The sequence below is a fragment of the Gallus gallus genome, chromosome 27 (genome assembly GCF_016699485.2).
Source record: "Gallus gallus isolate bGalGal1 chromosome 27, bGalGal1.mat.broiler.GRCg7b, whole genome shotgun sequence".
NCBI classification, from domain to species: Eukaryota; Metazoa; Chordata; class Aves; order Galliformes; family Phasianidae; genus Gallus; species Gallus gallus.
Window position 1 is genome coordinate 4,759,208 of NC_052558.1, and position 23,148 is coordinate 4,782,355.

At 59.8% G+C, this 23,148-nt stretch overlaps 2 protein-coding genes across 5 annotated transcripts in view; both read right to left on the minus strand.

Annotated features, from left to right (window-relative positions):
- Nucleotides 1-23: 23 nt before the first annotated feature.
- ZNF385C (zinc finger protein 385C) overlaps nucleotides 24-23,148 on the minus strand; it is a 53,432-nt gene continuing 30,307 nt past the window's right edge. For 2 of the 3 annotated variants that reach the window (XM_046904514.1, XM_004948613.5), the window contains 7 exons: nucleotides 11,648-11,790; nucleotides 8,337-8,447; nucleotides 6,089-6,248; nucleotides 4,942-5,271; nucleotides 3,656-3,843; nucleotides 3,249-3,362; nucleotides 24-2,693 (listed from right to left, as the gene is read on the minus strand). In XM_046904514.1, coding sequence (XP_046760470.1) covers nucleotides 2,472-2,693; nucleotides 3,249-3,362; nucleotides 3,656-3,843; nucleotides 4,942-5,271; nucleotides 6,089-6,248; nucleotides 8,337-8,447; nucleotides 11,648-11,790 — 1,268 coding nt within the window. In that variant the 3' untranslated portion in view covers nucleotides 24-2,471. The remainder of the gene's footprint in view (nucleotides 2,694-3,248; nucleotides 3,363-3,655; nucleotides 3,844-4,941; nucleotides 5,272-6,088; nucleotides 6,249-8,336; nucleotides 8,448-11,647; nucleotides 11,791-23,148) is intronic. The other variant, XM_046904515.1, reaches the window with a different exon arrangement.
- On the minus strand, nucleotides 15,290-21,682 carry LOC420030 (zinc finger protein 862-like). Of its 2 annotated transcripts, none has more exons than XM_046904512.1 (3): nucleotides 21,363-21,682; nucleotides 19,532-19,905; nucleotides 15,290-17,563 (listed from the first exon to the last, which is right to left on the minus strand). In XM_046904512.1, exons 2-3 carry the CDS (start codon nucleotides 19,757-19,759, stop codon nucleotides 16,031-16,033), a joined length of 1,761 nt encoding a protein of 586 aa, XP_046760468.1. In that variant the 5' UTR covers nucleotides 19,760-19,905; nucleotides 21,363-21,682; the 3' UTR covers nucleotides 15,290-16,030. The 2 variants fall into 2 exon arrangements, with proteins under 2 accessions (XP_046760468.1, XP_046760467.1); XM_046904511.1 differs by having other exon boundaries at nucleotides 19,532-20,155.

Here is a 23,148-nt window from a genome sequence, read left to right on the forward strand (position 1 = left end):
GGCCAAGTCCCTAGAGTCTGTTATTCCATTTTTCTGTGGTTTTTTTTTGTTTTTTTTTTTTTTTGGAATCAAACTGTTCACATCACTCTGAGGTTATTTACAGAGGGGCACGCCTTACTGAGCGCTATGGACTATGCCCTACGATCTAGTACAGCATATGCTAAGTCAAAGGCAGTAAATGCTTTGGATTGCATGGGAGCAAGGAGGGGTCTCTGGAGGCAAAGGGGATGCGATAGAGGCAGGATGTTCTTATGCAGCTCATTGCAGTATTATTGTTATTAGAAGGAATGGCTTTCAAGGGTTAAAGTGCCAAGTGTAGGAGTGTTTCAGGACTCCATTGGTGGAGGGGTGACAGGAGCAGCCTCTGCTGGCTCCAGCACAGGCTTTTTAGAACAAAATGCAGGGGAAACAACCCAGTGGTGCCCGGCTGCTCCTGCAGGCTGCAGCAGCCACAGCTGCCCACTCCCTGCGCTCCGGGGCTGGTGTGTGCGTGCAGGGGGAGATGCGCTGCCCTCTGCTGCAGCCAGAGCTGAGAGGAGGCCTGGAGAAGAGCACAGTGAGATGGGTATGGCGAGGGCCTGGGTGGCTGCAGGCTGCTAGGCATCGAGATGCTGTCAGAGCCACATCCTCCTGCTGCCCGTGGGCCCCCACCAGCGCAGGATCCTGTCCTGGGGGATGCGGGGTTGTCTCTTGGTCTGGGCCACACGTGTCCCCAAGGCTGGTGAGCCCCACTCCATGTCACTGCTGCAGGAGCCTTCTACCCTCAGCTGCTCTCCTAAGCAGGTCTCCCCACCGCCTCAGGACCTCGTGTCTACTCTGATCTTTCCATACATGATCCCCCCTCCCCTGGTGCCCTCTCTCCCCTTCCCTCCCTGAGGTAGAGGGAGATGCCCTGAGCAGATAAATCCATACCCAGATGCTTCTTTGTACTCTTCTGCACGGGGAACACAACAGCAGCACTCCACGGGTCAGCACTGCCCATGGTGTGAGCAGAGTGCCCTCCAGACGTGGGAGATGAGCTCTGTGCCAGCGGGACCCAGGAGCTGCTCCCTCCATGCAGCAGTCCCTGCTGTCACCTGAGGTTCCCAGCTCTGGGAACAGAAGCATTAGGTGGCAGCAGGTCCCCGGACACCTCCAAGACTTCATCCTGAGCATCGGTGGTGCGCACTGGGCAAAATCCTCCTGAAATCCACGTGTTGCTTATGGCCAAGATGTCAGATATGTGCGTTTGTGCGTGTGGATTCCCAGATGTGCAAAACCACCTCATCCCAAGGGCTGGGCAAAAACACGGCCTCGTGCCGGGATGCCTGCAGAGGTCTCTGAGCCCGCAGCCAGCCTGGGGATGGGAGGGGACAGCACGGCAGAGGAGCCACCTGCACAGAGCTGAGTGTTGCTTTGTGTCCTATCTGCTCCAAACAACACCCCCAGCCCTACAGACTGAGCACCAAAAACGTAGACAGCAAACAACGAGCCGGCCGCTCCCGTGGGATTGCATAGATCGGGGTGGGTCGTCACTCCAGCGTGAGGTCCATTTGGGTTGCGACTTTCCTGCAGGTTTCTATTCACAGCAGCACTGGGAACGCAGAGAGCTGCGGGTACAGTTTTCAGACCAGGTCCTCGCTGGATCTTCTGAGCACAGTGAAAAGAGAGCATCCGAGGGAGGCTGGCGGTGTCTACTCCTTCCTCCCTGATTGTCTGGGCTGCCGGGACGCCTTCGCTTGGCGGAGTCACAAACTCCTTGGAAGCTCCTAATGGGGATGGGGTGGACGGCGAGCAACGACAGTGCCTTCCTCTGGAGAACCAAAAGTGCCTTGGGGATGTTCACGCAGCCTCGCGGCATCTCCCCTGAGGTAGGGGCAGGATTGTCCCCCCGGGGGTGGGATGGAGGCAAACAGCTGGCGCCAAGCAGGGCTCAGAGCAGTGTCCCCTCCTTCCCACCTCAGGGAGCGCAAACCAGATGGGAGCAGAGCCTGTGCCCAAATTCTGTGCTTCTCGGGGTGCCTGGGAGAAAGGCTGTGTGCTTTCAGAGGGCAGAGGAGCGAGTCCCAGGCTTTGCCTATTGCTCTCAGAGTGAGGATGTGACCACCGCGGCCGACGGCTCTTTGGCGTGGGACAGCTGAGACCAGCGGGGACCAGGGCTGCTCCATCCCCGAGGGACCAGCCAGCTCCTCTCCTCCCAGTGTGGGAACCGGGAGGCAGACAAGCAGCACAGCGAGGTCCTGGTGGCTCCAGCACCATCCTCACCCCACGCGGCCCAACCCCTGCGGGGCCGGCGTGGGCAGGGGAGCGGCAGGAGGGGGCACAGTGGGGCTGGCTGGGCTCCAGCAGCGTGTTGTGCACCAACAGGAGCCAGCTGGAAGCAAAGGGGAAGCCTGGGTCGATGCCTACTGCTACGGTTTCCCATCAGCCAGGAGAGCAGTCAGTGTCCCGAGCGGCCCCATGGCACGGCCGATGGACCCCGGCGAGCGGCTCTAATAGGGTGCGAAGACGATGGGGCCCGGCGTGGTGCGGACGTGGGCCGGCGGCGTTCGGAATAGGGCTGGTCCGAGGATCGGGGCTTGGAAGAGCGTGGTGGCAGCGGCCGGGCGCAGGGCAAGAGGCCCAGGCATGGCACACACAGCCGTGGTGAGCGGGCTGGGCAGGAAGCGCGTCGCCAGCGCTTTGGTGAGGTGCTTCTGCAGAGCCAGCTTGGACTGCGGGAGGGAGAGGAGACCGCGTGAGGGCTGCAGCAGCTCAGAGCAGCCCCTGCAGCCCTGCGGTGTCTGCAGCAAACACAGAGCGAAGCCCCGGCGCTGTGAGGCCCCAGACCCACACCCTGCCCCAGCACAGCCTGCCCGCTGCTCCCCCAGCTCCTGGGCTGGTATTTGTGCCAGCTCTCCACCACACCAGGCAGGGAGGCTCAGGTCTCCGCAGATAAACGTTTGGGCTTGGTTCAGCTGAACCGTGCCAACCCCAGGCACTCCAGCAGCACAGCTGTCTGCTGCCAAATGTGAGCCAGGTGGAAGGACCCCAAACGCTGCAGCTGCTCAGAGTGCTGCTGCCAGAGGGCTGAGCTCTCCCCGTGCTTTCCTTCACACGAGGGGAAAGCAGAGCCTCCTCTCGGCTCCACGGTCCTCCCCCAGAGGGATCCGTGGGGTGCAAGGAACAGAGGCTTTGAGAACAACAGAGTGTCTTATTGCAGGAGATGTGTCATGCAGTTGGGTGTTGCAGGCAGGCAGCGGGTGGGTGATTTGCTGGGAGACAGATACCTTGAGAATACTCACTGCGAGGGCAGCGTTCTTCTGCAGCTTGTTGTAGGGGCTGTACTTGGGCTTGGGCGGCTTCCCGGCCAGCCTGTCTTTGTGCCTCCGGCTGCTCATGTGCTGCAAGAGGACAAGGGCCAAGCGATGGGCACCATGGGCACAGCTGGTACCTCTTTACTCCCACCAAACCTGTGTTCTCCCCACAGCACGGAATACCCACAGGGCTATGGCAAACACACACAGATTCCCCTCAGCTTAAGGGAGGGATTTCAAAGGGATGAGTCCTGTAAAACCCAAGACTTAAGAGATGCTCCTCTCCCACAGGCATCGTGCTGAGGGATGCACACCGAATCCCCTTTGCGAGGGCTCTGCATTTCCCAGGGAAGCACACGTCTGAGGCTCAGTGCCATTACCTGTTTGAGTTGGGTCTCCGAGTTCACGTAGATCTCGCACACTTGGCAGTGGAACGCCTTGTTCTGGATGTTGATGCTGCCTTTGTTGCCGATTCTCTTGGCTTTGTGCCCTGCCCGGGCCAGCAGCTTCCCCCGGCCACGCCGCAGCTGGGCGCTGTGTCCTTCCAGCATGGACTTGTGCTTGGCGCCTGGGGATGGAGAGATGCTCAGCAAGCACCAAACCCTCAGTCCCTCTGCAGCAAGACCCCATCCCAACCCATCCTGGGATGCAGCAGCCCCTTCCCAGCCCCTGCCAAGCTTCAGACCACAAACCCTCCGCTCCCAGAGATGCCCCCCAAACTCCTTCCACGCGTCAGACCTTTGGAGAAATGGCTACTTTCAGTGTGCCCGGGAGCCGTCGCCATCCCCGGGCATTAGCACAGCATCTGCACCGCGCCCAAGGTCAGAGCGGTGCCGGCACAGAGCTGGGAATAGCTCAGAGGGGCCACGGGGGGCGGGGGAGGAGAGCCCCAAATCCCACACGCCTGAGGACAGGGCACTCCGTCTGCCCCTTCCCAGCGAGGGCGGGGGTGGGCAGGTAATTCAAGCCCCCGCTAATTCCTTCTATTTTTTAAGGCGTTAAGCAAGGAGCCTGAGCTCAGCGCTGCGCAACAGCCGGAGCTGCAGCCTGCGAACATTTTGTTTGTTTGCTCTTTTTCCCCAAATCAGCGCCCATCTTTGTAACCGGAGCTGACAAAAGCCAAAGGACACGTTTGCAGCTAAGCCCTGCGGCGGGGCTGCTGCTTCCCGGCTCCCGCTGCGGCGGGGGGGGCTCCCCTCCATTAGGATCAGGGCTGCTCGGGCTGAGCATCGCGTGCAGATGGAGCCAACGCTGCAGAGACTGCAGCACCGCGGAGCTGGGGGGTCTGGGGGGGCTCTGGGGGGCTGCGCTGCGGGGCTCATTCACTTCCCCGCGTGGCTCCCAAAAGGCCGCCCAGCGCCGGGCTGCTCCGGGCAGGTCCTGGCGCTCCCACTGCTGTCGGTTTAGAGCTGAACTGCAACAGAATACAAAGCGGCCTCCAATGGCTTAAATAAATCTATCCGAAAAGGTCTTTAATTAAGCTACACGAACAATGAGGGAGCTTCTGATCTTGCTAGAATTCACTCCTTAAGCCGCAGCATAGGTAAAACACCACCACTTATGTTTGCGAGCCACCTTAATTAACCCTTTTTAATTAAAGCAACACTCATTAACTCGCAAGGCCGCGTGGCTCTGCGCGGATCCCGTCCCCAGGCGCTGCCCTTACCCGTGTTGTGAGCCTCCAGCTGGGACAACGAGTTGACGGTCACCTTGCACGTGGGGCAGTACAGGTGCTGTTTGCCCTTCCTGCCCTCCTTCTCGCCGTCGGGCGCTGAGCCGCTGCTGCTGCCCGACTCGGCCGTCTGCGCCTCCGCTCCGTGCGCGGCCGAGGAGGTGATGCTGGCGGCGTCGGACGCGGCCTCGGACAGCTCGGAGGGCGGCGGGGAGCCCAGCGGGGCGGCACTGCCCGGCAGCTCTGCGGGCGGCTGCTCGGAGCCGGGCGGCAGCGCCACGTCGGGGCCGTCGCCATCCGTCTCCTTGGGGTCGCTGGGGGGGGCTGTCGGGAAGGGAGGGAAAAGGGGGAAGAGAAGTCAGCCGAGGGCGAAAGCTCTCTTCCTGAACGAGGATTTCAGAGAGCAGCCCTGAGCCTGGCCCAGGGGCTCTTCTCTGCTCTGAGGTGGGGGGGCGGGGGGAAGGTTCTGCCCCAGTGCTCCATCACAGCTTTTATCTGCAACAGCTGACGGTGTGCCAGCACCTACAGACTCCATGGTTGGGCAGGGAAGACTTTGTTGCCACAGCCATTATCTGTGTTTATAAACATCACTCAGAAAGACCAAACACATGGAAACCACCACAGCGCTGCAGGGTGGGAGCTGCAAACAGATGTGGGTGCTGCAGGGCCACACAGCAGAGCCCCCAGCAGGGCCGGATCCCACCCACACTCCCCAGGCAGGGGCTCAGGGCACTCCTCCCACAGTATGTAGTGCTGCAGGTGCAGCAATCGGGTGCAGCTTCGGCCCAGAGCATTCCCATCCCAGCACCCAGCAGACACAGAACAACTTGAAACCAAACCCACACTTCAGCTGCAGGTCACTGAGCAGTGCGTGGACAAGCCAGCACTGCCCCCCCCTCTGCAGCCAGGCTGTGACCCCAAGGTGGAAGCAGGGCTGTGATGGACTCACACATCCCCATCCCTCCTCGTGCTCTGCAGCTGACGGCTGAGGGATGCTCAGGCATACAGTGCTGCTCACAGCAGGTTGGGTTCCCATTGCTGCACAGCACCCACACCAGCATCATTCATAGCAACGCTGCTGCACCACCAGGAGCAGCAGATCATCGCACAGCACCGGGCTGTGCTGCAGCCCTGCCCGTACCTGCACTGCTGGGATCCTCATCACCCTCCAGACCGGGGGTGAAGTCGGCCGTGCTGTCCCTGCCCACGGCCCCCACTGCCTTCTGCTTGCTCTTCATGGCCTCGATGGCTTTCAGCCTCCGGGCGTGCTTATGGCCTTTGTAGTGGGCTTCTGCCTGGTTCTGTGGGGGACATGAAAGGGGGGCACTGCATCAGTGCTGCGGATGGACAGACGGACAGGTGGGTGCAGGGGCAGTCCTGGCAGCACGGCTCAGACAGCCCCCAGCACACTGCTGGCTGTGCAGCACACACCCCAGCGCCATCCAACCCTGGAGGTGACACACTTGGCCTGCTGTGGCACAGAGCTGCTTCTCCCCTCTCACAGGACTGCTCCGCGCACGCGTGCGTTCAGACCAAGGTATCACTGTGCTAAGCCACCACTGCACTGCAAGGCTGAGATAAGGATCCTGCCCTGATTAAATGCACCAAGCCACTTCTGAAAGAAGCCTTCGGATAAATGTACGGCTTCAGAAACATACAATGCATGGCAAGCTGCAAAAATAAAATGAAAAAACGCATCGGTGGGGAGGACACATCTCCCATTGTAACCCCACGGGCACCTAACATGCAATTTACATTCATGGGCTCCTTTCTCCCAGGGAACGCTGAATAATGAAGTGCACATCGATGGGTCCACGCCTGCACAGAGCAGATAAAAACATCCACAAAGAGAGGAACCCACACATGGGTGTACCGAGCAGTCACAGACAATGCTGCATTGTCACCGAAAACAACCGCAGTTGGGCAGTTTATGGAAGCTAAATCCAATAAGAATTAAGACACCATTGCTGAGCAGCACGGATTAATTTGCTCCCGGTGCTGGGGGAGCAACGTTGCCCCCCACATCCCAAGGGCAGGGAATGGTGGCTGGGAGCCGGGCGGCACGGGGACGTGGGAAAGAAAAAAGGCCCATCCAAGCGCATAGGCCGAGCAGAGCCTCATTAGCAAACACAATCAACTTCCATCAGATAACGCGGTTTGGACGGGGCCGGGCCGCAGCGCAAGTAGGTCACCGAGCACGGCTGAGCGGCGTGCGGTGATTCGCAGCGGCCTCACACAGCCGTCACGTCGGGCCGGGGGAGCCCGATGGAAGCGCAGCACAGGAGCGGCCCCGGGGCGCACGGGGTCAGCGGGAGCAGCGCGGGGGGAACGCAGCGAGCATCGCCCTCCCGCACCGCGGGAACGGCAGAGCTCCTCCCAACGGGAAAGCTGCTCCCCGCGCCGCTCCGTTGCCAAGCAAAATAATTAAGCCAGCAGAAGCTGACTGTGGCTGGGAGCGCAGTTCCTGCAGCGGGGCTCTGCTGATGCAGCACAGCCTCACACGGTGCTCATCTCTCCATCTCTCCGGGCACAGCAGTGGAACTCAGAGCCAGCTCAGTGCTCCCCGCCGGGTGCAGCACCCACGGGTGCAGCGGGAGCAGCTGTGGGCGCCGAGCTCAGCGCTGGCTCGAGCAGATGAACCACACTCAGAGCCTTCCTGCCTCATTCCCAGCCCTGCACAGGACGGAGCAGCAGCACAGAGGAGCAGAATGGCTGACAGTGACCTCTGTGAAGCAGCTCTGTGCCGCTCATCCCTGCAAACCATCCCCTTCTCGCAGGGATGGGGGCCCTCAGGGTCTCCTGAAGGCCGGGGCAGATCACAGCGCAGTGCACGCTCTGCTGTACTCACTGTGCCAGCCCAGCAGCGCAGAGCTCAGTCCCCAAATCTGCCCATTAATGTATAGAGGGGCTCTGAGCTGCTGCTGTGAACCTCTCCTCCAGGTGCTGCTCGGATCTGAATGAGAATTCCCCTTCCAACTGTTTAATCAGTTCTCACCACAAAAGATCAGCTGCGTGCAATTCATTACTGCGGGGATCAATGAACGTTTCCTTCCTCCCCTCTTCAAGGTGGTTGATTTACTTTGAATAAAAGGATTCAGGGAAGGAAAAAAAACCCACCCAAACCACCTGTGCATCAGAGTGCTGGGAGGGCAGCACAGGGAGAGCACATCCAGCTCCCGTGGAGCAGATAGAAACTGCGTGAGCTGATAATGCAGCCGGAGCACAAACACCAGGAGTAAGGCAGCAGGGAGCAGAGCTGAACAAAACGATGAGGAGCAGAAAGACAAAAATGTGAATGGGGGCAGGGAGGGCTGCGAGGAGCTGCAGTGTGGGATGCAGCGCAGGGGCAGAGCGGAGGGGGACACCATCGCCGTCCCACCCCGACTTACCGCAGAGTTGAAGCGCAGGTGGCAGATGTTGCAGGAGATGAACTGCTTCTTCTTGAGCGGGGCGGGCACCCCAAAGGTGTGGCTGATCACGGCCTTCTGCACCGGGTCCATCTGCAAAGGGAAGGCACGGGGTGTGGGCTGGCACCGGGGCTGCAGTGCTGCACTGCTGTGCTCACTGGGAGCTCCTGGGTTCCAGGGACGAGGCATGGCCTGGGCCCACAGACCTCCCTGTGACCTCTCTTCACATGTATGACTTATGTATGCAACCTTACACACGGCCTCTCCATGCAGTGGACTTTTCTATGTCTCTTTTTGAACCATCCTTCACACCCCACCGAGCTGCAGGGCCCAAATGCCCACTGATGTCTGGCAGAGGGAAGCCGGGGTGTCACGGGGTGCCATGGGGTGCCCATGCAGAGCCATGCAGGTCCCCACAGGGCGCACATTTTGCCCGCTGCAGTCCCATTACAATGCTACCAACTGCACTGCACCTCAGCTGCCCGTGCAGCCCCAGTACTTTGCAGGACACGTGCGTGGGGAACAGCTCCAATGATCTGCTGGGAGCTGCGTCTTTCCTCACTACCATTCATGGGCAGAGCGGGGGCTGCTGGCAGGGGCTGCCGATGGGCTGATGCGTGCAGGTGCTGACAGCCCCCGGACAGCCCCCTCTCCTGTCCCTCCCCAACGCTCAGCATCATTCCTCCACCGAGCCAGCAAACTTGTTCGAGAAGCCATAATTGTTTTAAACAAAATGCATTTATTAAGGGGGAGAAATGAGAATAAGCTCTTTGTTCGAGCGTGGCTATAATCTATAATGCAAGTATTGTTCCACTACCCTGTGGCATAGGAAGATTATCTTATCTGAGTCCTGCTGTCAGTGGAGCCCGGGGTTTTAGGCGATCGTATTTCTCTGCAGAGCTATTTAGTTGCTGAGACAGGTGCATCAGTCTTCGAGGCACATGCCTGGACAACAGAGCCATTATCAAGACCCCAAATTCCATTCCAGAAGTGAGCAGAATGGTGAAGGCGGGTGATTAATGAAGAGCCTCTTTGCTACGAGGTTTTGCTCACTTATCCGGAATATAAATGAAGAGGCATTTGGGGTTCGGTGGCGAAGCGGAGCGGTCTGCAGATGGTGAAGATGCTGCTGCACCCGGCGGCCACATTGCAGCGTGCAGCCCCAGCAGTGGGGATGGCACACGGTTGGGACAGAAGCGCCCACCTTTTCCAGGCACAGATGGAAAAAAGGCCCCAACCTGTGCAGCTCTGGGTTGTGGGATGGGGCTGATCAGTGGCCATTCTGCCCCCCATCTGTCCCACCCATCGCATTGGAGCACCGCAGCCCTCTCTCCTTGCTGGGCCACTCAGAGCCTTTCATGTGCCCAGAAACGCGCTGCTCCTCCCACCTACACAGTGCTCAGCACCGACCCAACCTCTGCCTCCCCCATGCCCCACAGCTCCCTCCAGGCACTGCCGCTCTGCCCCCCAGACACTGCAGCTCTGTGGCCTTCCCCGCTCTCCACAAAGGACTGCAAACACCGCATCTCCAAAATGCTACAGGAGCCCCGGGGATGCACCATCTCTGCACTACAGCTCTGCCCACAGTGCCCTCAGCTCCTCCAGGAGCCTCTGTCCTTCCAATCAAGCAGAACACGAACACACCATCGGCTCCTATCCACCACTCTGCTATCTCCAGCCAGCAGCAGACCCCTCCCCAGGGACCCCGCTGTGACCGGGTGCTGCGCTCCTACCGGCTCCTGTGGGCGCATCCCCACCCTCAGCTCCGCAGCGCTACCTGGGAGCTCCCGGCTGCTGCATGCAGAGCAGAGATGGGTGCAGGCACGGCCCACCCGCAGCACCGAGATCCCGGCTTTATAGCCAGTCCTCATCGACTCAGATTACTTTATTTATCGCTGCGTGTTCCTACCGGTATAAATAGAGATCTCTGAGCTGAACTTCCTGCCAGCCGCCGAGGTCAGCATGGGAACGTGTGGGGACGGAGCATCAGTTCGGATTGCATCTTCTGCTGTCTGCAGGGCGCTGCTGGGTCTGGCAGATTTGCAGCATCGCAAGGGCTGCAAAGTGCCTTTCAAGCATGAAATGCGCCTTCTGCATTGTGCTAGGGTTTTTTTTTTTTTTCTTTTCCCTGTTGTTGCTTTAAGAGCTCAGTTTGGAAAGGTTTTGCTCGCTCCAGAGTAAAACATCTGCTGGGTTCATGAGAGCTGTGTGACCCTCTCCAAGAGCACAGCGTTCGGTTGCAAACAGCTCCTGCCCTGCGCAGCAGAGGGGTGAGGTTACCCTGCACTGCGGGCAGAGCCTGCTGGACCCAGCAGCACCAGCAGCACTGGGCTGAGCGCAGAGCTCAGGCAGACCGCTGTGCCACCGCTCCCCTTCTGCCCCCTCCCTGCAGCACCCCGTGGCGCTCCGGGCTCAGCCCCGCGCAGCACTGCGGCTCCGGCAGCGATTCTCCAATTTCTTTGGGTTTTTTTTTGAGCTCTGCAGAGCACGTGCCAAGATGGGGGCAAGAGAACACCGAGCAAAACAGTCTGGTTCAAGTTAACTCCTGACTCCGATGACTGAAAACAGGAACACAAAGAGCAGCCACGGTAATGGCATCGAAAAGCCCTCCCCTCGTGTGCCCCTGCTTGTTAGCACAGGGAGAGGCAGGGCAGCCGGGGTTTCCAAAGGTTTTAGAGGAGTCAGGTGTCTGAGCCCCATTCAGCAGCAGCACAGATATGGCACTTCATTTCTACAGCCGACTTTGAAGATCTCGGTGATAATTTGCACCTTCGGAGCACATTTAATCTCAGAGCACTGACAACAGGGCGGTGAGAATCAGTGATCGGTGCGGTGCGGGGGGAGGGCAGGCAGCCCCTCGCTGGGGCTGAAGGGGAAGAAGCAGAAGGTGCAGCCACAGCACAGCCCTTTGGGACACACACAGCTCACCCCTGAGCTGCCCCTCCTTTTATCCCCTTTATTTATTTCAAAACCAACAAACTGCTCTCCACAGCTACTTTATTACTATCGATTCCCGGAGCAAACCCCATCCATCTTGGTTCAGACAAACCACCTTCTTAATTTTGCTTTCTAAGAGCAGCAGATGGGGCAGGAACCAGCTGGGGGGGGGTCATTACCGCTGCCCCCTCTCCCCACTCTGGCTCTGCGTTTGCTCCAATGGACGGACACATGGCACAGGTGTGCTGCCCTGGGATTAGGCCAGAAATCACCCGACCGCATTGGAAGAGGGTTCTTGAGGAGATGCAGGGGAGGAGGTGCCCCACGGCCGATGCCCCCCACCCACGGGCACTCACCGTGTTGAAGTTGGGGAAGAGGTTGAGCGGGGACGTCCCGTTGAGGCGGAAGGTCAGGAAGTGTTTGATGTCCAGCGGGGAGTGCAGCGGCCGCCCGGGGATCGGCAGCGATGCGAGGAGGGGGCTGCTGTGTCCGGAGGGACCTGAGGGCACAGGGAGAGCAGCGTCAGTGTGGGTGGGTACCGCCTGTGCGTGGGGTCGGGGCACGGGGAGCACCTGAGTGCTGCAATAGGGTGGAGGGTTACGGCCCCCACTGTGCACAGGTGTGGGATTCAGGGTGCCCCATCTCTGCCCCCCCATTGCTATTTTGGGTGGAACCCCTCCACCCCCCCGCCCCCCCCCCCCATGCAGTGCAGCCACCCCCAGGCTCAGCTCCGCCGGCTGCCTCGCATCTTCCCCCGCACCACTGTGAGCTTTGGCTGCCAGGTAAAAATAGAGTGGCTATTAATAATATTCTGTTTTCAAGAAAACACCGGAGGGACCTGGAGGGGACGGCAGTGCCCAGACAGCAACTTTCCGTGTGGCCTCCCCAGCCCTGACCCCTTCCTCCCCCCAACATGGGCTGGGATGGGGCTGAAGAAGGAGGGGAGAGTCAATACATCAACAAATGAATAAGACAAAATAGAATCAAATACATTTTAAAAGGTTTCGGAGTACTGTGAGCCACAAAAGCCCATTCGCATCTCACACAGCCCCACACCTCCCTCCCGCAGCCCATCTCACAGCCTGGGCTGAGGACAAGGCAGAAATTCCGGCTTTTATTTTTTGATTTCCTGCTCCTTTTCCGCCCCATCTTTGGGGCTTTGCCCCACTGGGGGTCACAGCACTGTGCTCAGCCCTCTTGCCCTTACAGCGGGGGAAGCAGAAGGCTCTGCTGGGAGGGGATGCACCACGAGAGGGACAGCAGCATCCCCCACCCCCCACCCCCTGCAGCTCTGGGTGCTCTCTGGTGAGGAGCGGGCTGGCACCAAAATAAAAATCTGAAATTCAAAGTTTGGGTGATTTTCTGAATTTCCGAGCAATGCTGGCAGCCCTGAGGGCAAAAACGACCTCTTTCTGGGAGAGCGCACACGGCCGCTCCTTCATCTGCGCGGAGCAGTCCCTGAGTCAGCCCTGACTGCGGGGGAAATTCACATTTTGCTTCATCGGGCGTGCATTGATCGAGTTAATTCCAGAGCCACCCAGAAGGGAAATCTGTGAAACTGCCCAAAAAGAAATAAATAAAACAGCAGCGGCAACGAGGGAGCAGCAAAAGGCAGCGGGAACGGCTGAGTGATGCATCATTAACCTTCTGGGCCATGAAGCGGTACTTCTGCCTCACATCCCCGGGGATGCAGAGCCCCACGCTCAGGACCCGGCCCCCAGGGCCCCCCCGGAATACACACACAGCCCCAGCTGTGCCACGGCAGCACTTCCAATGGAGGTGTTCAGAATGGATCGCAGGGGTTCCGCTTGGCTTTGCCAGTGCACTTTGCGTCGGTTGTGCTGGTCCTAAAATGCACCTCACACTGCATGTAACACTGGGACCAACAATGGGGACCGAACCCGGAGCCTCTGCTCCACTGCAAGCAATGGAGCAAGTGGGGTCTGCAGCTCCACCAGCACCACAGTGCCAGCAGAACCCATCTGCTGCTGACAGCGAGCTCAGCAAAACTGCAGTCCCAAATGGAAGGCTAACACAGGTGGGATGGGGGGAAGGTCAGGAGTGAAACAGACAGGGAGAGTTCGGGGAGCCCCCAGGAGCCCCCGAGATGGGACCCGTGGGGGGAGGAGGAGGGATTGCAACCTTCCATCCCCAACTGGAGCAGCAGCGCGCCAGGGAATGGCAAACAGCCTCAGATAGTGCTGTGCAGTACCGTGCAGCACCCAGCAAGGAGTGGGGCCATGTGGGGAGAGGGCATGAGCCCATCGTGGGCAATGGGAGGAATGGTGGTGACCAGCAAAGGGCAGAGCTGCAGAGTGAGCTGCATCGCTGAAGAGGGGAAAAGAGGAAAATAATCACACTATGTGTGGTCACTGCCACTGCAGTCTGCCAAAACCTCAGGTGATCACAACAGCACGAGGGCTGCATCCACGGGGTGGGCAGGCGAGAGGCACAACCACAGCTCCAGGGTGAGCAGAGCTCCTGGTCCCACCCTGAGCTCCCAGCCCAACTCCGGGGGCCACACAGTGCTGGGGTCACCCCCCCAAGGTCACAGGGCCACAGCTCTCACCTTACCTTTGCTGCAGGGCAGATTCCAGCAGCAGCTGTGGGCTGTATTTTTAGGTATTAATTAGACACTCGGTTAAGGGGATTTGCTTCGGTGAGAGCAGCGGGACCTTCAGGTCTGTCTAGGGTGACACGACCTTACCCGAGGGGACGGCACGGCCGTGGCAGGGGCTGGCAGCCCTGTGCTCAGCCGGCAGCTCCGAGCGGCACTGTCCCCAATGAGCGCTGAGTTTCTGCCTCCCCCGGACCGGGCAGAGGACGCCCGCAGTGCGCGCTGCTCCTCCTGGTGCTGCCCGGGAGCGCTCCCAAAGCGCCGACGGCAGCGAAGTAATCCCCGTTCGCAGCACAAACCCCAGGCAGAGGCTGCGCCCCGCTCCCAGCTGCATTTCTCGGGGTGGTGCTGAGGACCCGCAGCCACGGATGCCGGATGCCCTCAGAGCCCCCGCGCAGCGCTGCGCTCCTCAGCAGCGCCCCTCGGGGATAGGAGCCGCGCAGGGCCGACCCGTCCGGCACAGGGGAGAACCGCCGGGCGCCGACGCTGCATCTCAGGGACGCGGCCCCAAACGCAGCAGCGGCAGCGCTGCCGGTCTGTTCCCACCGCGAGGAGCTGCCGAGGAGCCGCGGCTGCCGCGGGATGGCAGCTGGCGCGGGGTCTGCACCAGGCAGATGGAGACAGGCGCTGTTTATTCGCACAGAAGCAGTCTGGCTCCCGCTGCCCTGGTAGGTGTTCTCAGCAAATTTCGGTGGCGTCTCAAATTCCTCACCCGGGGCTTCAAAAGCTTTTTGTCTCCGGCCAAGCGTGGACTGAACGCGCTCCAGCTCTTTCCAGGGGCTCGCTGGGGAACGCACGTGCGCGCTCCCGGTGCCAGGGCTGCAGGCAGGAGGGCAGCGAGGGAGAGCACGGGATGCGCCACCGCCTCGGCACCGCCCCGGCCCCGACTGCAGGAACACGGCGGTGGCACCGCTGCCACCTCCCGCAGCACTGAAAGCAGCAAAACCACCCCGGGCACCGGAGCAGAGCTGAGACACCGCGCAAGCGGTGCTGCACCCACCGTGCGGGGCTTCTGCTCCCCGACCCGCAGCCACAGCCTCCCCCTTAGAACGGCCCCGCGCTCTCCTCGAGCTGCAGCGTTACACTGACGGGACGCCTTGGAATGCTGCTCCCAGTTTATTGCAAACGAAAATCACCAAAAACGCCTTTCCGTCCCATCCCTACAGAACCACCCCTCTAAGCGAAGTCAAAAGCAAAGTTTTGTTCACTTAAAGGCGAGGAATGGGTAAGAGGAAAGCCAAATAAATACACCCAGGCCACCACGGGTTGTGAGCTGATGGTGAAAGGACTCTTTGCTGCACGGCTGCAGAGCACTCGGAGCACAATGGGCACTCTTTGCACGTTGCTGCTTTGAAAAGACAAAGGAATTCACTACGGGCTCTTTTTGGACCCCGCTCATAATTTATTCTGTCACTGCACACAAAAAAAGCTCTTTTAGATATCTTTAAATGCTAGGAAAGTTAAGGTAGATCTTTTTAATATATATATTTATATGTATATTTATATATATCTACATACACATATATACACAATGATGCATTTAGAAGTTCCTTTCTGCCTGGCCATCACAACACATCATTGCTTTGCAATGATCAGGACTCGATGCTGCTGCTGAAATGTGGTGCTGCGGGTGGGGACACCCATGAGAAGCGCCGGGCGCTGCGGGGCTTCCTGCAGGGATCTGCTGCCTTCCTGCATCCCTTCTCCAGGCTCCAAAATACCAAACATCAGATATTTTTGCAAAGTGCTACGGATTAGCTGCCAGGTATTGTTGTGCAAATGTGAGCTCAAGAGAAGATCTGCTTTCATCTCCAGTCCTCAAATGAAAACCAAAACCCTGGAAAGCCCTGATGGGGTGGTGGGATGTGAGGCATGGTGACAGCAACAGGGACACCCCCAGACTGCAACCCCCGGCCAACTCAGACGTGTGTTTGGGGACGAAGGGAGGGGCAGCAGTGGGACCGGCGTGGCTCTGTGGGGCTTCCCCTGCAATCCAGTACCAATGGTGGTTGGTACCTCTGTGATGATGGTGGCTGGTGGGGATGACGGTGTGGCGGTGATGCTTGGGGCTGCCATAAGGCCTGGCTCCTGCCTGCAGGGCTCTGCATCCGCTGCCCACCGCTCACTTCACCTGCGTCTTGATGAAGCCAGACTCCCTCATGCTCTCATAGTACTCAATGGCCAACGCAAAGTCAAACTCGTCTATGGCCGGCCCGTCGATGGCGATCTTCATGAGGTTGGAGAGCCCCTCATCCTTGGTGCAGCGCGACCGGCCGCGCTTCAGCAGCTCCCGGCCCCGGCTGATCTTCTTGGCGAGCACCGAACCCAGCGGTAAGGCCAAGGCGATGGCTGCGAGGACGGCAAAGTCCGGGAAGAGCTCGTGCATCTCAGAGCTGCTGTAGACCAGCTTGACGCAGAGGTCCCTGAAGGACAGCTGGCTGAGGCTGAAGACGATCCGCTTGAAGAGGGGGAAATCGCTCATGGCCCTCTCACTGACCACCACCTGGGAGTATGCCTGCAGGAGGAAGTTCAGCTCGCTGACCCCATAGGTGCCAATGTCCTCCAGAGTCTGGGGGTAGCACTTGGGGTTGAAGATGGCCGAGAAGGAGCTGACGGCCTCCAGGACGCCGCTGGGGAACCTGTCCAGCAGGCTGCCCCGCACGCTCTCCAGGTAGGAGTCCTTCAGGTGCTCGAAGTGCTGCAGGTGCCCCGGGGAGCAGTTGGCCAACTCCACACCTTTGTAGTAGAGCCGGCTCTCGCCCTCCCGCTCGCCCCGCGGGTGCTCAGTCATGGCGCTGAGGAACTCCTGCAGGTTCTGGCCACTGGAGCCCTTCTGAGCCTGCAGGGTGGTGGCCGTGGCGGAGACGATGGGCTTCAGGATGGAGAGGTCGAAGTCCTCGATCTGGAAGAAGCGGCTGAGCTTCTGGAAGATGGGGAGGACGTCCAGCAGGATCTTGGTGAAGGCCACAAAGTGGAACTTCTTGAGCTCCTGGCAGAGGCCAAGGGCCACGGGTGACCTCTCCGCCTCGTTCTCCAGCAGCAGCACCAGCGTGGGCCACGAGGAGTCGATGGCCTCCACGGCCGGGAAGATGGAAGTCCAGCAGATGGCCCTGGGACTGCCGAGGTCGATCTCGCAGAGGTCCAGAACACTCCACAGCTCCTGCAGCCCACTGCTCTCCCCCGTGGGGCTGGAGTAGAGCCTGTAGATGGCGTCCACCGTGGTCTCGTATTTCTGGAGGTACTCGATACTGAGGCTGCTGTGGGTGGGCAGCAGGGAGCTGCCATGGGACAGGCAGTGCATCTCGGTGAGCAGCGGGCAGAGTGAGCTCAGCGCAGTGCCGGCGCCGCTCCGCCGCTCAGCCCCCAGCGATGCGCTGTGGGCACTCAGCCAGGTGAGCTTCATGGCCGGGATGCCGAAGGCGCGCAGCACCTCACCCACTTTGCCCGTCACCGTGGCGGCCTCACCGGCCAGCAGCTCAAAGCTGCCCAGGAAGGTGGCAGAGGTCTGCCCGCTGCAGGGGGACACGGTGGTGCTGAACACGGCCAGGCTGCGGTGCTCCATTGCGTCCACCGTCTCATCCACCACCAGCCCAACAAACGGCGAGGCCTTGATGCGGTGCCGGTCCTCGTTGTGCAGGACCTTGGCCATCGCTGCCTGAGGCAGTGAAGGGTGTGTAGGGCAGGAGGGAGGGAGAGAGAAATACAAATGATCTTTAAAGGCACGTGGGAGAGGCACAGCACCTGCAGCAGAATGAGCTGCACGGCATCCGCACTGGGATCTCCCCAAAAGCAATGGGAGCCCCAGCACTGAGAGCAGCCATAAGGACATGCTCGGCTCCCACCGGCATCAAAGCACCGGAGTGTGCGCCTTCAAAGCCGAGCATTGTCCAGAGGAATTGAAGCCCATTTGCTCACAGTTTAAGCTGCTTACCAATTCAGCCAGGGATCTTAAACTCAAGTGCCTAAAAATTGCTCTCAAACCCAGAGTGCAGATATCAGCAAATTCTGCCCTTTTTAGGAGCCAGAGGAAGCCAACGGGACATTGGCACTTTCAAACAGCAACTTCAAGAACGTGCTTGAAACCAGGAGCGACATAGCAGCCTTGCCTGGATGACAGTATTTCCCTAAACTGTAGCTTACAGCATGGAGTAACTCCATTGCCTGCAGCCCTTTGGCACAGCAGTTTGGAGAACAGCTTTCTGGTGGGAAGAGCCACGGGAGCATCCCTGCCAGCATCACTTACAGACAGGCCGTGCTCCCGTGCCCACCACATCGCTCACAACTCACTGGGGTTCATTTTCCCTCTGTCCCATCCAAGTGCACAGCAACAGCACCACGACGGCCACAAGCGCTGAATCACCCTGCAACAGCAGGTTATACTGCACTGCTGTCCGCAGACCTCAGAAGCAATTTCAGCGCGATAATGCTGTGCAAGTTGTCTGTACAACTCAACTCCCTCCTGGCAACAGCTTTCTCTTTTCTAATTTGCTGCCTGCCCTCTCCTCTGGCTGCAGCCCAAGCTCAGCTCAGCAGTGCTGGCCACAAGCAGCCCCGCACTGCCCACCCTGCTCCCATCCCACATCCTAAGGGAGACCCTGCCTGCCCCAGGAGCCCACCAGGGCACCAGAACTCCATCTCTTCAGCATCACTTCTGTGCTTTACAGGCAAAGCGCAGTCAGGAGCAGCAATAGAACTTCACAGCATCCCTTCCTTCACTCCCTTTTACCCACTTGGTGGAAATGCCTCTGCTTTGCATGGAGGACTTCCTTACATGCGCAAATGCTGTGAGCTGTGCTCCAGGCCGAGAAATCTAATGAGCAGATTTAGCCAATCTGCAGCCAAGTAGGGCTCTTTCCATATCTAAAAAGCCTGGCAACCCGCCAAGCTTCACTAAAAAATTAATTTGATTTTAACAGGCATGAAGTGCTTGGAAAATGAAGAAAATCCTCTCTGGCCACTCAATCTTTTTGATCACTCAGTTTAAGGCAAAAAAAAGGAAAATCCCGTGTGTTCCTGTGCTGCCTGAAGTCTGCACCTTCACCCTCAGCGCTGCCTCACAGGGACTGCATCTCCCCATGTACACACATGGCCACGAGCCCAGGGTGCCCTCAATGGCCCCATTGCCTTCTCTAGCCTCTCCATCCCCTGCTTTGTCACAGCAGGGAATGACACTAACTAGATGCCACATTAATAGATACACACATATATATTTAATACGGAGGCACTGCTTGCAGCCTGCTCCAAAAGCACCGGGGAGCAGAGCTGCCCGGCCCTGTCACCCACCTCTGGGCAGAGCACAGTGAGGAGCAGCAGGGACACACTGCAGCTCCACGAGGAGCACAGGCACTCTGCGTGGCCACACATGAAGGCTGCTTCCTGCAGTCCCCACTGCAAAAAGGTGCTTTTGGTGCTGGTGGGCATAGCCCACACCTGCCTCAACCTCCCCCCATGGGATGGAGCACGTGCTTAAGGCTCCTGCTTGCACACAGCACCCAATGAGCCGCAGGCGGTGCTCGGTGCACTCTCAGGGTGCTGCACAGCTCCCACTGCAGGCACCGAACCACCTGGGGTGTGAGCAGCCCCGGACACCACGGGGATGACCCAGGAGACCCGTGGTACACACCTGCATGTCCCGGAGGCTGCCGGCGTGGTAGCGCTCGCTGTGCTCAGAGGCGAGCAGCGCCTGGCACAGGTTGAACTTCTGCAGGTCCAGCAGCGAGGAGCACTTCTCATCCAGGATCTCCTCCTTGGCCATCCAATACACGGTGGTGAGGACGGCCACCTTGGCCGGGTTCACCTCCACCTTCAGCACGGAGCGCAGCTCTGCGTGCCCGCGGGCCTCGAAGGCCATCTGCTCCCGATTGACGGCCAACGCCTGGCGGTGCGCGCCCGACGTGACGTGCCGCAGCAGCGCGTGGCGCTGGAAGTTGTCCGTGCCCACAGTGAAGGCATTCTCTGCTTTACCGTGCTTGTTCTTCACCAGCGCCTGCCGACACTCTATGCAAAACATGAGTTTCCTCTCATAGTCAAACTCCAGCCAGGTAAACTCCTCCTTCCAGTGCTCATTGAAATAGCGCTTACACTTTTTATTGGAATTGGAAGTTTCCCCAGCCGGCTTTTTCCCTGGAGGCACCATAGTGCTGTGGTGGGGAAACCAAAGGCTACGGCTGAACCGAGACGTGCCTTGGAGGAGCAGCCTCTACATTTAATTGGGTAAGGAAGGTCTAGTACCACTTTCCTGGTTTGACTGGAGACGAAAGAGACACAAGGGGAAAGGCATTAGGGCCCTCACAGTGCGCAGCTTTCGGTAATTGCTTGTTCTTGCTGGAGAACCAAAGTTGGGGGGGAGAACACGGACCTTCCATGGTGAGTCATCAGTGCAAGCCAGAAGCACTCAGCACAACTCACTGAGAAGCCCATGAGGGATTTGGTTTATTCCCACAGAACAAAACCCCCATGGGCTGGAGCCTTCCCCGCAGCCACCACAGAAAGCACTGAGATTTGGGTGCTGGAGCCCCTGGGTGCAGCAAAACATCCTTCATCCATTGGGCGAGGAAGGGGTGAGCCGCCTCCTGCCTGCAGCACTGCCAGGGCTCCCAGCAGGTGCACAGAGCCCTCCACGCATTCGCCCTCATCACGGAGCTGCTGGCTTTTCTCCCTCTGAGCCAACTGTCCCTCTGCAGCATGGGGCAGCCGGGGGACAACTCCCAGCGCCGGGCGATCCCATGCAAAGCTGCAGCATCACCCGCAAAGAGAATCTGCTCTGCAGTCCATTAATTAGGAAACAGAAGGGGGTTGCCATGCGGAGCCAAAGCTGGGACCTGTCTTGCTAAATGCTCCCTCTGCGGTTGGCAGGGCAGGCCTGTTGGCTGCTTCCTGGCTGGGATGGCCCTGGTGGCCCCATGCAATCCCCAATATCTGCCCCAAACCGGGCAGGCATTGATCCCACTGCCCGGGTTGCACTGTCCCGCTGTCCAACCACAGCCATGCGCTGCACCCACGCACTCGGCCCAGCAAAAAACTCCCGTGGAAAGAAAAACGTACATCTCTCAGCCATGAGCCCGGGGGGCACAGCGCCGTGGGGCAGCGCAGGGGGCGGTGCGGGGGCTGCAGGAGCCGCGGCCACGTCCCGCCCGGCAGCGCAGCGGGGCAGCCCACGCACAGTTAATGCTGCGCTTCTTCAGGAGGAGGCAGCGCTGGGGCTGTCAGCACCGCACCCCACTCCTGCATGTGCTGCTCCCCCAGGAGCGCCGGCTGCAAGGAAGTTCGGGCAGGGTTTCATCGCCAGCCGAGGCGTCCCTGCAGTGATGCTCACGGCCCGGTCCCACAGCCCCGGCTGCGCCCTGCGATGCCCGCCTGGCTCCGGGCAGATCTGCTCCGAGTGCGAGCAGAGCCTCATGCAACTCCCCCGGCCCACGGCCCCGCACACCCACCCGCCCTCTACACATACGTACCATGGAGCCGCTGCCATGAGCTTTGGGGCGAGGGGGGCGGAAAACTTCCCAGAATTTGTTTTTTTTAAATAGGAGACAAAAAAATCCAATTAAAAAAAAAATATATCCAAACAACGCTAAGCCAAAAAAAAGAAGGCAGAGAAGGCCCCGACCCCAATCCCGGCCGCGGGACGAAGCGGCGCAGCCCCCGCCCCGCCGGGTCCCGCTCGGTGCACGGGGCGGGCGCTGCGCGGCCCCGAGCGCGGCGGCTGCGGGAACAAAGCCCGCGGTCACGGCGGCACGGCAGCAGCCATCTTGCGGCGAGGGCCGCCTGCTCCGCCGACGCTCCGGGAGCCGACGGCGGCAGTGGCCACTAGCGGCGGCGGGGACGGGAAGGCCGCGTGGCGGCGGCCGTGGCGGTGTCGCGGCGACGGGCTGCGGCCCCGGGGGTGGGGAACGCCGGGTGCGCTCGCGTGGGATCGATGGAGCGGACGGGTGGCGGCTGCGGGGCGCCCCAGGGACCGAGGGCCGTCCGGGGGAGCTGCCGGGGCTGCGCAGAGCGGGGATGCGGGCGGCAGTGCGGGCACGGCAGCCCTCGGGCCCCGCGGAAAGCTCCGAGCAGACGTGGGCGCGACCCCTTTGCTAACGCTGCGCTGGGAGCTCCGCTGAGCCCCGTTATTGCTGCCAGCACGGAGCCGCGGGGCGGGGGAGCACCCGACCGAACATCTTCCCACCTTCAGCACAGATGCAGCTTAGAACACCCCGACTTCTCCCCAACAAAAGGATTTTCTGCCACCCTCACTGTCCCCAGACGCGACTCCAAAGAACAGAGAGCCCACAGTGCCCTCCAAAGGGACCCCCCGTGCCCGGTGCGTGGAGGATGCTGCGCATTGTGACCCCGCAGGGCCGCGGTCCCCGCAGCGCACCCGGATTAGTGCTGCTCTGAGCACAGCTCCGGCACCGGGGAGGGGACGTCAGGTAAATTCCTCTCCCCGGGCTCCTCGCATGGCCCGCGGCAATTCGCTCCTTCTGCACCCGGGACATTCCTGCCCGCCGCCGCGGCTCAGGGTTAATGCTCACAGGAATGGGGTGAAACCGGAGACCCATCTTCCGGGGCTGAAATATGCGCTATTCATCCTTGCGCTAATGCAAGAGAGAAAAGAGGACTTTAAGGTTTTTAATCAGTTTCTAGGCACGAGGCTGCTGCATCCTTTGCTCTGCAGCGGCCGGAGCCAGCCCTGCCGGAGGCGATGCACAGCGTGCTGCGGGTCGGGCACTGACGTCCCATGGGCCGGACCGGCAGTAATTGTTTTGCCCTTTGGTTTTGCAAAGGGAGTGTGGGGGTCAGGAGTCAATCACAATATTTCCATTCCCTCCTCTGAAGCAACAGAAGGCTGGATTTGATGCACTCATTGCTGTTCTCTCCCTGCGACATGCCCGGGCTGGCAGGCAGGTGACCCCTCCGGCAGCATTCACCATCTGAAGCACAGCGGCCCCCCCTGCCCATGAGATGGAGCTTCCACCCTCACACTGAGCCCTCCGAGACAAAACCAAACCAAAGTGCCCAACAAAACCAAGCATCAGAGCTGCTGCTGGGCTGCGGGGGGGGGGGGGGGGGGGGGGGGGGGGAGGAGGGGGACAGGGCCAGCTCCAGCCCCACATCCTGTTGCTGTTTCCCTTACAGCTCTCTTTTCCCCTGCAGCTTTTTCCTTTTCACCTATAAGAAGCTGAGCAGAAGAAACTGAAAAACCAACCATATTACCCCCGAAAAATCTGAAATCCCTGAGTCCAGGCATACGTATGAGAT